We start from the raw sequence: 15,330 nt of genomic DNA, 5'->3' as shown, positions 1-15,330 counted from the left end.
TTCGCTCTTTTAGTAATCGATCTTTGTCCACCAACTCTTGGGTCACACACAAATGAAGTGCAACTCTAGGATAGTCCATCGCCCAGGAACTCTCGAAATCCACTGGCTTCGTTGAAATTGGTGCGTCAATGTTTGAATCTTGGACCCTTGCCCCTAGCATAATCTCCACTGCACATAGCTTCTTTTGCGACAACTCGAATGACAGCACTGCAGCATATTCTTCAAGAGTACCCACCTTTATGTTATCTTCCCACGTGCCAAGGCCTTTTGACCCAAACTTCGTCTCGGCAAGTTGAGTAGCCTTAATCCCTCTATCAATTGCTTTGTCGAGATAAGGTGCATGTGCCTTGAAGCTTCCTTCGACTTTGCCACCATGTAAGATGAGTCTACTTTATCAAAACGAGAGACCCATGGAATGACATGATCTCGCTCTTACCTCTACAAGAGTTCATATCCTTGACCTTTATCCAAGGAAAGCTTCGTGTCTCCGCTTCATGCTCTATGTTCTATGTGGACTCCCTTCAAGCGACTTGGGCACTTCACCCAAGTTACTCCACTCCTTGATTTCCATTGAGTTGACTAGTGGCCCTCGCGCCCACCATTTTATGAGTTAATCCTCTATTGAGTTTGATGACTTTAAGTGTGCATTTGTTTGGTGTTGCCTAGGGTCGCTCCCCCACTTGATCTCATAATGTGTCCAACACTTTACCTCGTACGAGATCATTCAACGACTCCTTACCGCTCGTTCGGTCCATTGAGCTTTATGGAGTTGTCTTGAGGTACCCCTCAATATGTGCGGTCTGTTGTACATGATTCTCCTTCTAGAGAACCAAGACTTCTCTCCTGGATATCTATCCAGTTAGAGCAACTTTCCTCTTCACGTCCTTTCCTTTAGAAGTTTTGGAAGCCACTATCCCCTTGGACTACTTTGCGTTGCTGAACAAATCGTGCACTGTTCTGCCACCGCGAACGCACTTATTAGATTATGACTCATTGCTAATATAGCCCAGTTGCACCTCTCGAGGACTAGTAATATGCCGAACCTACTACACACTTCAGCCTCCTACAAACGTATCCCTCCCATGCCATAGAGAAAGTTTTCATGCTCCATAATATTAAGTTTCAGTTGACTTGGGATGGCCACAAACAGTCCACCTTTCATATACAAGCCCTTGCATAAGTCGTGTGGCACCCTTGTGTGCCCACCCGCAAAAGTTTAGCCTCCCCAAAACCTCTTATGGTCCCATAAGGACTTACAAAAGATAAAATGGGTTAGAGAAAGAATTTAACTCGGGGTATCACAAGCAGACATTTCAACAAACACTTAATAGGCAATGCAAATTACAAACATAGACTTCGAAAGTTTTGAATGGTTGAACGGCAAAGGGAATAAGATGATTCGTCATAACAAAAAGTTTTCACAAGTGCCCACAAGACACTGCTACAAAATAAGGCAGCGAACTAAACAATACCCCAAATGCCCATCTAGTCATGTGCCACCCTGGTAGCTCCAGAACGATGTACTGGCTGACACTTTGCACTACTCTACGGAGCTAGAAAAACCCCTAAAATAACTACCTAGATGACCTATTTTTGGATAGTTTTGCCTCCACGCGATGCCTACACATAACCTGTGTTTACAGGACTCAAACGATTACAAAAGTTAATCAAAATAAGACTATCAAGCGTACTACAAGCTCACTACATGCTGTGAAAGACATGAATAAAATCGAAAAACACAGATATACATAAACATTACATCGAACACCCTATGTATAGATTTATCCGTGACAAGACGGTGTGCTAGTATTGACTAGTATGTACAGATTCAATAGATCACCGAAACAGGTCGTGCTTTTGTTCAAATTAATAAAAATAATTTTATGGATTATAGAATAAAATAATAAAAATAATTTTATCAAGAGTTAAAAATAGCCTGAATTATGGATTATAGAAGTGTCAATTTAGAAACTCATGCTTTTGTTCAACAACTACTTCTTCATTGGTGTTATTCCACATTTGTTTACTAATCCGCAAACCTTATCCAAGAAATGGCAAACTAAAGTCGATTTGACAATGCAAGAATTTTATAAATGGAGAAGCCCATATAAAAGTGGTGTAAATCTTGATTGTCTCAATTCAAAAATGAGCTGCTGTTAGTTATCAAATATATCATGTTGTATTGGAAGGACCTAGATGTTAAAGTGAGAGTACACATACAAAACTATAAATTCAAGTTGGGAACCATTAGAGCCAATTTAGAATAATCTGATTAATAAGTACTTGTCAAGAAAAGTAGGATTAACTATCAATATGGTTACTTCCATCAATTGATATCATAGTGATCAAATCAGTGTTATTTATGGTTTAATAATTGGAATGGATATTGTTTGGATTTTGAAACATTAAACTAAGTTGCCGCTAGTTATTATTATCACATAGGAGAAGTCACAAAATCACATAGACAAAGTTTTTAAAAAAGTCAAGATTAATATTATTGACCAGTATTTACCGACATGACCAACTATTCGTATTAGAACATAACTGGATACCTATGCATATACTATTCATTTTTATTATTTTATTAATTTATTAAATGATACCAAATAGTATAACAATATTGTACCTGTCCAAAGGAAACTGGTCTTAGACTAATAAACTATAAACTTCACATATGCTTCACATCATCGCCCTCTAACATGAAGGAAAAGAAAGAGAATGGTTCTTTAGCTTTTCTTTTCTTATTAATAGAATTACATTGATCAACAAGGCCTGATTTTACAACCTAAATCAACTGAGGTTTGACATTGATTGCTTTGGTTGTTCCAGATACAAAAAGATTCATGATAACCAGGAACTAGTCAGTTCAGATGGGTTTGTCAGTCCCAGATGATCCTGTATAATATGCCAAATATATAAAAAGAATGAGAAAGAACCTTGGTTCTGTCAGAAGCCATCTTAAGTTGTGCTGATAACCTGTAATATGATCCATCAGAAGCAAATGCATTAAAATCAACCCGCTCCTGTAAAAGATTTCATGTCATTAATCATCAAAGCTTAAGACAAAGTATAAGCAATAACAATATCAACTTCTCTAAAATCACAGATTAAAAACACATGTATAGAGATCATTATAACCTTGCTTTCAAGCTCAAGAAGAGAGATTCCAAGACTGTACTTATCACAGTGGCTGACAGCAATAGATATTCCTACTCGTGAGGTACAAGTACTGCTGCCACGAGACTGAAACGACATACTGCCACTACGGTTCATAAAATCCTGTGGAGAGAACATAACGAATTTTGAACTAATATCCTCGATAACATCATATATCTGAATGTTTCTCCTTGTATTAGAATTTCTTCTATCAAAAGACTTTGAGGAGCTTCTCATGGAAAACTTTGCAGATTTAACTGCTCTAGAAATTAATAGAGAATCAGCATCGGAGCTGTCCACTGGTTCCACCTCTACAATGCGATATGAAAGTGGCACTGATGAATCATTCTGAATCCAGTAAGGTACGAAAAATCTTATTGTTTTTGGAGAAGCATCAGTTCCCCCCAGATCATGCTCAACACTCACCCGCAACCTCCTGAAGACACCACTCCATGATGAATAAGAGATCTTAAAACTTAGTGATATAAAAGAAATAAAAACCAATTGTTTCAACATTAAAGAAGCAAATTTAACATAACAACCATGTGCTTTTTCCTTGTTAATAATTGATAAAGTAACTCAAAAAATATATATATGAGAAGGGAGATGACTAATCTTTTTGTAACCAAATGTACAAATTCTGACCCTACAAGTACATTACATATGTTGATTTAATTTTTAACATCATTATTGAATTTCTGATTGAAATTGCTTAAATAAAGATTATTCTATGCAAACAAGAATCAAGATATTCACTTTTTTTCTCTAGTCAAACCAGAGAGAAGTTCCAAAATTTACACCGAGGAAGCATGTTGGTGATGTGACAAACCAATATGTACTAACCAAAATGTGCTTTGTGCATACAGATAAACACACATTAAGTGCTACATACATATGCAAGTGGTAAAAGATACTTTTAGATGAAAAGGTTTGCTTATTCAATTATGCTTATTTTAATTGAGACCATGTGTATTTTTGCTATGACAAAATCCGATGAACCTACTGCCACAATTACTTAGATAAATGGACGTTAAACCATGTTATCGAAGGTGATCAGGCCCAAGTTATTATTTGTAACCAATCAAGCATTACCAATTAATCCAACATAATACAAAGTCATTAGGCCCAAGTTATTATTTGTGGGCCTATTTATTGGGTGGCACTTTGTTTATATATCATAACAAAAGGTATCAATTCGATCCAACCAACATACTAGGCAGACATGATTTTTTATCATGTTTGAACAAATGGACCAGGTTAGTTGAACATCAGGTCAGGTCAACCAAAACATGTACAAGTCTTACTAAAAGTAACTAAAAACATATTCTTTTTCCTGTGGTATCAGGCAAAATTCCTTTCTCAAATTTTTTACTATTATTATTTCTCATGTTCAATCGAGACAAGTTCTTCGGACTGCCAACTGCCTAGCTGTTCCAATATGCACATCACTAACTTTATACATTCTGTGTATGAGAGGGAATTAAATTCTTCCATTTAGCTTGTAGGGACAGTTACACATATGACAGACCTGTTAGTTTGTTGCTGGAGCATCCAAAACGAAGAAGCATGATCAAGGCCTAGTAAATCCAAAATTAGAACAGCATCCTGAGACAGAAGGCAAAATAGTGTCAGGTAGAAACATTCCTTGTAGATATTATGAATATCATAGCTAAAGTTGCTGTTACCTTTTCCAAAACCCAGCCACCTTGAACAAACATTGTGAAGTAAATAGGTTTCCGAATATCTGCTGAATAGACAGAAGCACTTTCACCTGGTAAGATAACACCATGCTGCCGTTCAATCATTTTCCCATCAAATGTTTTCTCCCAAACAGCATATTCAGTTTCGCTCGGAAGCTTATTTTCCAATCTGAGAGCTGAATTAAGAGATATTTTCCAATCATAAACAGGAGCATTCAATTGTGTGTGAAGAACTGTGGCATCAGTCCCAACACTAAGCCAGAAACACCGCTGAGCACTATTGCTTGGAGTACAATATGAAAGAAGGTCCTTCTTCTCAAGCTGATTCAATCTAAGAACATAATTCTGTGACGTAAAATCTAAACATTTAGAGGTACTTTGCCTAGAAAGTTGAGGTTGGACGTTGACAGGCTGCTCCTTTCTGGAACCAAGGGTGAACATCTGGCTCCAGGTGTAAGATTCATGAGAACTTTCTGAAAAAGGACGAACTTGCAAGCACAAGTCCCTATCCTTAGTCATACTTGTCCATGGTAAATAAGTGGATGATCCTGGACTAAGAACAGCAATTACATTCCTCCTATTATCTACGTTTTCCACAGGCAACTGTTCCCTTGTACGTGTCCATCGCCTTCTTCGCACAAAGTCAAAAGCTGACCTAGAAGATGGTTTAGAAGAATTTGGAGGCCAGTTAAAACCCTGAAAGTCAGTTCCATATGCCCACCCATCAGAGTCCAAAAACTGAGACTTATCAATTTTCCAAGCCGAAGTCCACCTCCAACCAGTGGGAAGAGCAGGCTCAAAGAAGTCCTTCAGAAATATATATATATATTTTTGTAAACATATTACATTAAAAAAGGGCATTCACCTAAACTATGCTGAAAATGAACAGTTCTTTATCCCTCACCTTAGATGAATATGAATAGTCCCTGGTACTCCAGCGTGCAGGATCATTAGCACAAGTACTGGATGACTTGCCAGAAATTGGTTGATATCTCTGATTTTCAAAGACCTCTTCTGTCACAGTGACAGAACTGCTAGTTCCTGTGTTCAAGACAGGACTGATAAGTGATATAGAAGAGAATAAAGACACTTCAAGCTTGATATCAGCATCATTGACAAGAAGAGCAAGAGATCTAAGAATAGCATGCTTCTTGCTATTCCTCATGATAACTTCAAAGGCCATAGCTTGTTTATTAAGTAATTTTGGAACAACAGCTGATAGTGGAAGAACCGAACTGAAGTTCTCCCACGGGCCATCAGGGCCAAGGCCAACCCAAAAACCAACATCTCTATTGGCAGGTACTGTTCTGTCAGTAATTTCAAAGTTCTTTTCAGTATTTTGATCAATATATGAAATGGAAATTACAAGAGCACCACAGTCTTTGCTTTCCTCATTTCTGACTATCGGTCCCTGTGTCCAAAAATAAAAGATTTTGTGTTGGTTAAAACGACAAGGTAGGAGTAAAAATATTCAGAATATAAATGTCCTCAACCATTTTGTATAAGATCCTGGACTTGCAGAACAATGCCAGAGATGCAACATAAGTACCTTGCACCTAAGAGGATAGGATGAGAACTCTTGAAACTTAGCTGCTTGCTGTAGCATTTTTATTGAAGCAGCACGTTTCAGCATGCTTGCACTGCTACTGACTGGAATACAAAGTGCCCCTATGACTTCACCTGCACACCTCAGCATTGGTCAACATCATATAAGTCCATACAGCCAAAGCATAAAAAACCATTCAAACTCAAATAAGAGTTTGGGGGAAAAAAACAGAAACATCTTATGTCAGAACTGAAGAAAAGGTAATTAGGAAACTGGGAACAACTGTGATCCAAAGTGAATGAACAGCAAGAATTTATGAAAGGTTATGAAGATAATAAAAGAAGATTAAACAGAAATTAATCAACTGAATATTATATAAATATTACATTATGTAGGATTTTATGAATGAGTTTTTAATAACAATGGCAGCTAAAAGCAAAGGAAATATTACTTCCTACATGTAGACAAATATGCACACATAACACAGGAAGTTATCACACATGCATGTTAGAAGTTCATATTCGGGAGGAGCATGAGTTATAATAATCCACTACTGATATGCATATGATCTTTCTAGTGACATCCATCCATTTCAATTTGTGCTCTTTATCTTTAAAACATCATCTTAATGGAACAAATTGATAGGTTGTTAACTACATTGCCTTCAGAATGTAATCATTCCAAGAGAGAAGCTTCTAGGAATCTTTGTAAAATTATCCCATCAAAATGCATTTCATCTCTAATATATTTGTGTTCTTCATAGTAGTGTTAAAGTTCGATAGGAGTCTTCGAGGTATTTAGAGCCCAAGACAGTTATCTTTATTGATCTGAACAAGGTTTAAAATATGAATATTGGTCCACACCAGCATACTGCCCATGTATTACAATAAAATAAGTACTATAAGTCTATAACAATGTTTGATATGTCAATACTGGCAAGACAAAGTAGTATCGCATCAAACTGGCATCAAGGTTTGTTTCATTGTGATACTGTTGTATTTGAAATTGTAGACCCACAGATAAGCTTTCACTTGTATGGATCTAGTCCAATTGAAGTTTGGAGTCTCAATGTCCTCTAATTCTTAGTCAACTGATATATTTAGTTTTTCAATATATCAGTCACTTTTAAGAAAATAACAATTGGAAGTGGCCTAAATGGTAATCATGCCATTATGTATGCAAAATTCAAAGAAACAATGTTGATGATGCATTATAATTAGTTAAAAAAAGATACCAAGGAAAGCAGATATTCATATCCAACTACCTTTCTGCAGTAATCAGTTCTCACACCAAATAAAAGTATCACAAAGTTTCCAAAATTTTCATTCATCGTCTTGACAGAATACCATATTGGTAATGGGATCTATATATATTAGACGACTTTCACATCGGTCACGAGTAAACAACTGCAAGCATAAATATTGCAGACAAAAATGAACAATATCTATTTTCTTTTTCTTCAAGGCAAATAGCCGTAAGCCCATTCAAACTCTCATCATTAAGTAAATGGAGTAACAAAAGAACAAAAACGAGAAGATGTTAAAAGAAGGGGAATGGAGGCTTGTAAACAGTTTTACTATTTGCCATTCACTTAACAAAACAAACAGGTTTCCTGATTCCTAAATGCTCCAGATAAAAGTATACAGGACCAAGTTGGTGTCTACATATTAGTACCTTTCCCAGCTTTCGAAGCAAGATTTGTAACCTCAACTTCAAGATTAGCCATTCCCTGAACATAATGAAGAAATTGCTTATGCAACTCAGGTATGAAATCCTCATACTGGAGGTGAGTCTAAAAGTGAACTGAACAGTCAAAAGTTTTATGACAAGAATGGTAAATTCTAAGAGGATGGAAGTGGAACATTTGGTTTTATCATACAAAATTTTTAAAAAATAATGGCATACGAAAAATACAAATTGGCAAGGCTCATCAAACAGCCAAAAACACAGATTTTATGGCATTTGTGTGCATATATTAGGGCTAAAGAATTTAAATTCTAGTCCTCGAAGTCACCAGGCCTTTAACTATGTGATCTAAAAGTGCATGCATATGTTATATTTAAAGCAGGACAAGCTCTACCAGCTTCATCTTAGTAGCAGTATGTAATCACATGCAAGGATTTTTCATTTGACCATGCAAAATGGATCTGGTGGCATGAAATGCTCATGTAACACCCAATGTTGCATGCCAATGCTCAAAACTTTTATATTGGTACTATATTTGTTTCATGCACACTAGCACCTTGCACCAAGACAACAAATCACTCATAATCACTTTCAAACCTGATGAGCCAAACTGAGCACAATACAAAATATTTATTTATATATAAATTGTTACTTTCTGACCATTAAGCAGACCCCCTGATCCATCTTCCTTCCGATCTTCCAGCCCCATGTCACCACGTACTCTTCTTCAAAATCGATCAAGTGGATATAAAAAAAGCAACCATACTCATGAGAATAGGTTATTCCTCTTTCCCGTCGCTTTTCTTTTTCAGTTACCCATTTTACTTTACGTATCAATTATACAACATATAAGTAAAAATGTCACCTGATTTCAAGCAAGGTAGTATGCCACAACTATAAAATAAGGATCCTCTTTTGAAAACAGAGAACAAGGAAACAGCAACACACAAGGCACAGGAATTTTTCTATAAAATTCCTAGTACTCTAGCCCAAGGTATGCAATTTCGAATGGTACTACCCGGTACGGGCGGTATGTACCGGTCCGACAGGTTACCGGTATGCGGACTACCCGTTACCGAGCGGAACGCTTAAAAACACCCTGTATCGGACGATACGGGGTTATATCAGGGGCAACGGTCATGGCATAGCTCGGTAACGGTCGAAATCGACCGTTACAGCTTAGTAACAGTTCTCCAACGGTCAAATTGACCGTTGGAGCCCTTTTTCATATGTTTTTAAAACTTTCTCCCCTATTTCACTCCATTTCATTCTCATACTTTCTTAAACTATCTCAAACTCTTTTTTTCTCAAATTTGTGCTCTCCTAAACTCCATTACACCTAAATTAGGTGTACCGCTCGGTACGGTATTTCAATCCTTGCTCTAACCTGACATTACCAATATTGAGAAATCATTTTGAAGCAACTGCAGACTATCCTAAATGAGCAATACAGACCTATATATATATATATATATATATATATATATATGGGACCAAGGTTTTAAATATCGGTTTGATATCAAGTTGCAATTATTACCAACTGGTACAATATATTAGTATATAGAATTATACTAATATATCAGCAATATACCAACCGGTACAATACTGTATCATAGAAAATAAAAAAGTACCAATCGGCAAGGTTCACAATTTCGTGTACACATACTGTACCATAATGGTCTGCATCAATGTAAGAAGAGTGTCAGTGCATACCAAGTTTTCAAAAAAAGAAAACCAAAAAGATGACTGCCTAGTACAGGGCCTGTACCGAACCATATAAGCCCTATACCGAGCCTACTGCAAGGTCTTGTCTAACATATGAACCAGTAAGCTGTAGGAACTGTAAATATCACCCGTATCATACCATATTGAGGTATTGCAAACCTTCTCAATCGGTTCTTTAAATCAGTTTCGTTTAAACGAAAAAAAGTGCATAGTGATGAAAACTCCATCTAATGAGAAATTGATGAAGTTTTTGATGACGCTGAGAATCTTGAACAAAAGAGCAAGAATATAAAAGTACAGAACTATAAAAAGAAGTGTTGTTCTGATAAGATAGAAGGTCAACCATTTATAAATGAAGATGGTTTTTAAACCATAATATACCAATTGAAATATATCAATGTCCTAATGTATCAACTGTATCAGTATCAATACTTTTAAAGTTGCCTTTAAAGCAGTTACTTTGTAAAGTTGGTTCCATATATAGGCTACTACTTTGCTAAAGTTGGTTCCTTTATCACATGAGAAGTCCTAGGGCCTTTAAAGTTGCTACTTCATAACTCAGGCAACCAAACTTGAGCTACAGAAACAACTACTGACTTCTATAGGGTTAGTATATCAGACATTGACCCATTGACACTCTCTAGATCTTGTATCAACAGAAGCCTCATCCGCTGATTTTCCTTTTTACACTGGTAACCTTACCATAATCAAATCTGACATATATGAACAATACTAAAAAAAATCATATGATATGTTGAAAAGATTGGTATGTCGATAAGTATGATTGGTACAATTAGTATGCCAATGGTATGTCGACAAGCATGGTTAGTACAAATAGTATGCCACCATATTAGGAACCATAGAAATCATAAACTTACACAGCTTGTAATAGTTAATAAGCTTGAAGTACAGCTAATGAATGTTTGGAATAATTTGCTTGACTCCTTGAATATAAGAGGACAATTGTAACAACACAACCGAAGTAACAAATTTAACTGCCATCAACATTGACGAAGATGCAAAACAGAATACATAAAAGTAAAAATCAAACACTCTGAAAATAAAGATAATCTATTAATTTTCAAAAAAAAAAAAAAAAGATTAATTTTAGATGGGTATCCTCAAAAGCAAGTTTTGCTCGCCTAAGTCGGTATGGTATGGGCGGTACATGCCGATCCAACAGGTGAACAAGATAATGATCGCTCGAGTCCATGTCGGCACGCCCCGGCATACCATGTGTTGGTATGCTAGTACGGAGCAGTTCGTACCATACCATTGGCCGATCGGCACGAGAAGTCAAACCTTGCTCAAAAGTCAAAATTGTTTCTGTTCTAAGCGACAAGACAGTTTTGAATGACAATTCCCCCAAGTGCATATCATTTGCAAATGGCCAGCTAAATGCAAGTTGGAAGCTAAACAAAACTTGCCTTCTCTGGAACTTCAAATATAAAAAGTTCATTCCACTTGGCAGATCCCTCAGCTAAGCCATTTCCCGAAATCAATGGGCTTACACATCTTGTCCTTGCACTCTGTGGAAAAAGCTTATACTGTTCCGAAACCTTACCCTCAATCAACAATCGTAAAGCACAAAAGTATTCATGGCTATTGCCATCATCCACAATAATAAGCCCCTGCAAATGATTAGAAAAGATTAATATCCAAAACCATGGATTTTGAGTCAACTCTTATTATAAATAAAGTAGTATGACCTTAGAATCAAGAATTTGTATGGCAACATAGTAGCGTGATTCTCTGGATTTGGTTACTACATTTAGCTTATCTAAAAACCTTGGAGGTGGCAAGGACATTGACACTTCCTTGTCATGCTGTAAGAACTTGGTAATCTCTGAGTTTGAGTTCTGCTCAAAAACTCTCAGATAAACATCACATCCAAGTTGGTTTTCAAGAATCACTTTCTGAACATCATCATCATCCAACGCAGAGGAGATTAACTCATCATATTGAGCAAAATTTTCATCATCTTCCTAGAACAAAAAATATAACAGTATTAATTCAAATATACAAAAACATATTATATTTCCATATGCAGTCAAATTTAAGGCACATAGGACCTCGACCTTTTTTGATGATTTGTGCTCCACATCATTTTGCCTACCCCATGACACAATAGTTTCTGTCAGGGTTTCGAGATTTGCAGCACTAACATTAAGATTTAGAGAAGTTGTTGCAGAAAATCGAATCTGCTTGCCAACCTTTGATTGAGAGTTTTTGCTTGTATAATATGTTTCCAACCTAAAGAGCATGTAAATGGACCAAAATGAGAAGCTTGACACCTCAATTATTTGACTTGAACAATGACCAGGCAAGCCTTGGAATTTAACAAAAGTATGTAGAATAAAAGACCAAAAAGCAATAGGATATAGTACTTCAATATTGCATCAAATGGTTCAATTAGAGGTTCCCATGCTTCTATTTGCCTATTGAATGTGGATGCAGCAATTGAACAAATCAGTACAGCATTCATTGCCTCGAGACGCCCATGCGTAGCAAGATTCATGTTGGTCACTGTCGCATCAACAAGTGGCGTCATCTGAAGAGAACCAACAGGGTGTGATAAGCATTGCTATCATGGATAGGGTGAGGCATTCTTCTTTCTCATCTAATACACTAGAGCTGTATTAACAAGGCTACTCACTGTTCCACAAAAGTTGTCCGAAACACTAACTGAAAGAAGTCCCAACTTCAACTCAGCAGCAACATTTTCACGAGCTTTAGGTTTGACATAATCACTAATTTTGTATGCCAAGCGGGTTGATGGTGTTTTGAGATCAGAACGTGCAAGAAAAGTGCAGGCCTGTTACAAAGGAGGTACAAACAAGGGGAGAAAATTAGAAGGGATCTGAATAAGGAACAAGAGTGAAAAATAAGAACCTATCACATTGACAGCAATACTACATAAAATAAATGCCTAAGGAAATAACATCAAGGACCTGATTTTCAACTTTCCAGATACTCCAGCAGTTTGAGCCCTTCGAAGTGGATGACCTAGAAATGGGTTCAACAGCAACATTTGCTTGGCTAACAAGGTCCAATCTGGGACAGCAGACAAGATCCTTCTTTGGCGATTCATCAGTTGTTGTCACTATGCATCCAAATGAAGCATAACCAGGAGGAGGAGTTGGATACCAGAAAAATGCTTCATCAAGTCCTTTTCCAATAACATGTGCAACTTTAGTGAATTGCACAGGCCTTGCAGATATTGCTGGATAATCACACTTGAAAACTAACCCCAACGCTGGTGGTTCTAAACTGATAAAGGAAATAAGCAACTTGTCAATTATCATACCAGAAAAATACATGTGTATGTACTAGGAAAGAAAGACAATAAAGTCAATGTCCAACCCTTCTGTCACACAATCACCAAGTGCACTGAAACCTGGACGTCTTACTGGCCGCCATATTGAAATTGGCCTTCTTGTATCACATCCTTTATCCCACCAAATTCTTTCAAAGTGTGGAGTAGATAAACAATAAGCAGCAGCTCCAGATAAAGATCTCAAAATATCCCATCCAGAAGAACTATTACTGCTACCACCTTGTTCATAGTGTAGCTTGTTTTCTGTTGTTTCCTTTGAGCTGATATCATCAGGATTCCGCAGAAGAATCTGGTGCAAATTGAAACTTTCTACCTGAGGAGGACTGTCCACTGAATTATGTGCATAAAATGAACCAACAACATTATCAACACGCCAGATGCTAAATCCAGAAGGAACCCTAAGAACATGCCAAAGACAAGTTAGTACATCACCTTGCCACACATGTAAAACATATTATAGGGAAATGAACATGGTACCCAGAATTTGGCGGAATAAAGCACATGCAGCCACAAAAGTTGGTAGATGTCAAAAGATCAGCACGAAGGCAGTGTACAATGTGGTTTGGAGGAGGCTGGCTCCCAGGATGTGCTACACATCCTACTGCTGAATAGCCTGGAGGTGGAATTGGCATCCAGATTGAGCAGTCAGAATCATTATTCAGCTTGGTTACATCTCCCAATGCCAGAATATTAGAGATCAAGCCAATGAACTTGAAGCCAAGTGGTTTCCGGACCCGACCGTAGGTATTGCTCACTGCAAGTACAACTTGCGACGGAGGAATGGACCTGTGGATGCATTGCAAAGCATAGCTGTTCACAAGATTTAAGGGCAGAAATTTCCTCTGATCATAATAATTATACAGGCAACTGTCCAAAAAATTTGCACAACCACCATAGGGCCAAAAGATAACATAGGTAAGCAGAAAAGGAAATCAAGAAATGATAGTCATATAGCTCAACCGTGGAGTCGAATTTTTGACATGTAATACAAACAGAACCTCTAACACATTGTAATTAGCAACAATTTCTGACCTGGAAGTACCAAATCTGGTCTTGGTTAAGGGTGTTCCAGTCATGAGATGCTGTACTAGCAGTTGTATGCAAGTTCATGCATGCGTACAGTATGCCAATAAGCCTTTTGTAGTTTTGCATAATATCACAAAACTAAATCCTTGTTACAGAAGGTTAAATATCAACGGGAAATGAGAATTTGAATGGATTGAGGCATAAAGGGGTCTACTATTCCCTAAGCCTAGATGGCTACATCACCACCTTTTTAAGAGAGAAAATGAACTAACAAAGCAACTCGTTCATATTGCTCCATTATTTCCTTTTTCAGCATGTATTGACGCTGCAAGTTACAAGAGAAAATGACAACTAATAGAGCATGTTATTCAGACCATTAAACAAGGTTAAAAAGAAAAAAAAAAAGGCTAAATGACTGCCATATACCATACAACTTAGGTTGATGCTCATGTGAAACAGTAATTCGGCAATCACATCCATAATTTTCAATAACAGACCATGCTTCTGCACTGTTTGGACTGGAACGTGCTACTGAAACATGCTCTGTGATATGTATGGCCAATAACTTTGGTTACAAGGCAAAGAACAATGAGACACTGGCCCATAACATCTAATAGCTATTTCTGGTTGACATATATCATGAACATAGCAGTGAAGGTAAAATTGCCTGAAAACCTATGAAGGCCACATAAAATTCTAATAACAGAACATTTTCTGATCTGTGAGGCCCGAAGTATGTTTATTGATGCAGAATAAAATCAAGGAGCACAATTTCTTGACTACCAGCAGGAATTTGAACACCAGAAATATATTTCAAGAATGAACAAACATCTCAATTCACATCTTGTCTACATAAAGACAAAGACAAAGAGCAAAATTATGCACCATGAAACGATGTTTAGCCAAACGAAACTGACAAAGTATCACAAGTTCACAACTACATTTTTTTGTAAGCTAGGACTCGTTATCCAATACATACACCAAGTAAAATACTTCCTTCCTTTCTTGTTTCTTCCTTTCTTCTGCGTTGGTATCCGTAAGCGGGTTTGGCTGAAACATACTTTGTTATATTTATGGCCAATAACTCTGGTTATAAAAAAGAATTATAAGATACTAGCCCACAGCAAGATATAATATTGAATTTACTGCTGATT

At 37.0% G+C, this 15,330-nt stretch overlaps 1 protein-coding gene across 2 annotated transcripts in view; it reads right to left on the bottom strand.

Annotated features, from left to right (window-relative positions):
- Positions 1-15,330, bottom strand: part of LOC135649688 (uncharacterized) — a 78,199-nt gene that overhangs the window by 19,365 nt on the left and 43,504 nt on the right. For both annotated transcript variants that reach the window (XM_065168329.1, XM_065168330.1), the window contains exons 39-53: positions 13,628-13,936; positions 13,177-13,548; positions 12,765-13,083; positions 12,470-12,628; positions 12,201-12,364; positions 11,892-12,066; positions 11,523-11,798; positions 11,241-11,444; positions 8,077-8,131; positions 6,406-6,536; positions 5,761-6,267; positions 4,842-5,663; positions 4,685-4,761; positions 3,139-3,592; positions 2,937-3,023 (exon numbers count right to left, since the gene is read on the bottom strand). In XM_065168329.1, the coding sequence (XP_065024401.1) occupies positions 2,937-3,023; positions 3,139-3,592; positions 4,685-4,761; positions 4,842-5,663; positions 5,761-6,267; positions 6,406-6,536; positions 8,077-8,131; positions 11,241-11,444; positions 11,523-11,798; positions 11,892-12,066; positions 12,201-12,364; positions 12,470-12,628; positions 12,765-13,083; positions 13,177-13,548; positions 13,628-13,936 (4,111 nt within the window). The remainder of the gene's footprint in view (positions 1-2,936; positions 3,024-3,138; positions 3,593-4,684; positions 4,762-4,841; positions 5,664-5,760; positions 6,268-6,405; positions 6,537-8,076; positions 8,132-11,240; positions 11,445-11,522; positions 11,799-11,891; positions 12,067-12,200; positions 12,365-12,469; positions 12,629-12,764; positions 13,084-13,176; positions 13,549-13,627; positions 13,937-15,330) is intronic.

This window comes from Musa acuminata, chromosome BXJ3-9, assembly GCF_036884655.1.
Source record: "Musa acuminata AAA Group cultivar baxijiao chromosome BXJ3-9, Cavendish_Baxijiao_AAA, whole genome shotgun sequence".
Taxonomy (NCBI): domain Eukaryota; kingdom Viridiplantae; phylum Streptophyta; class Magnoliopsida; order Zingiberales; family Musaceae; genus Musa; species Musa acuminata.
The sequence above is the reverse complement of the archived record's forward strand: the minus strand, read 5'-3'. Positions and strand labels throughout refer to the sequence as shown.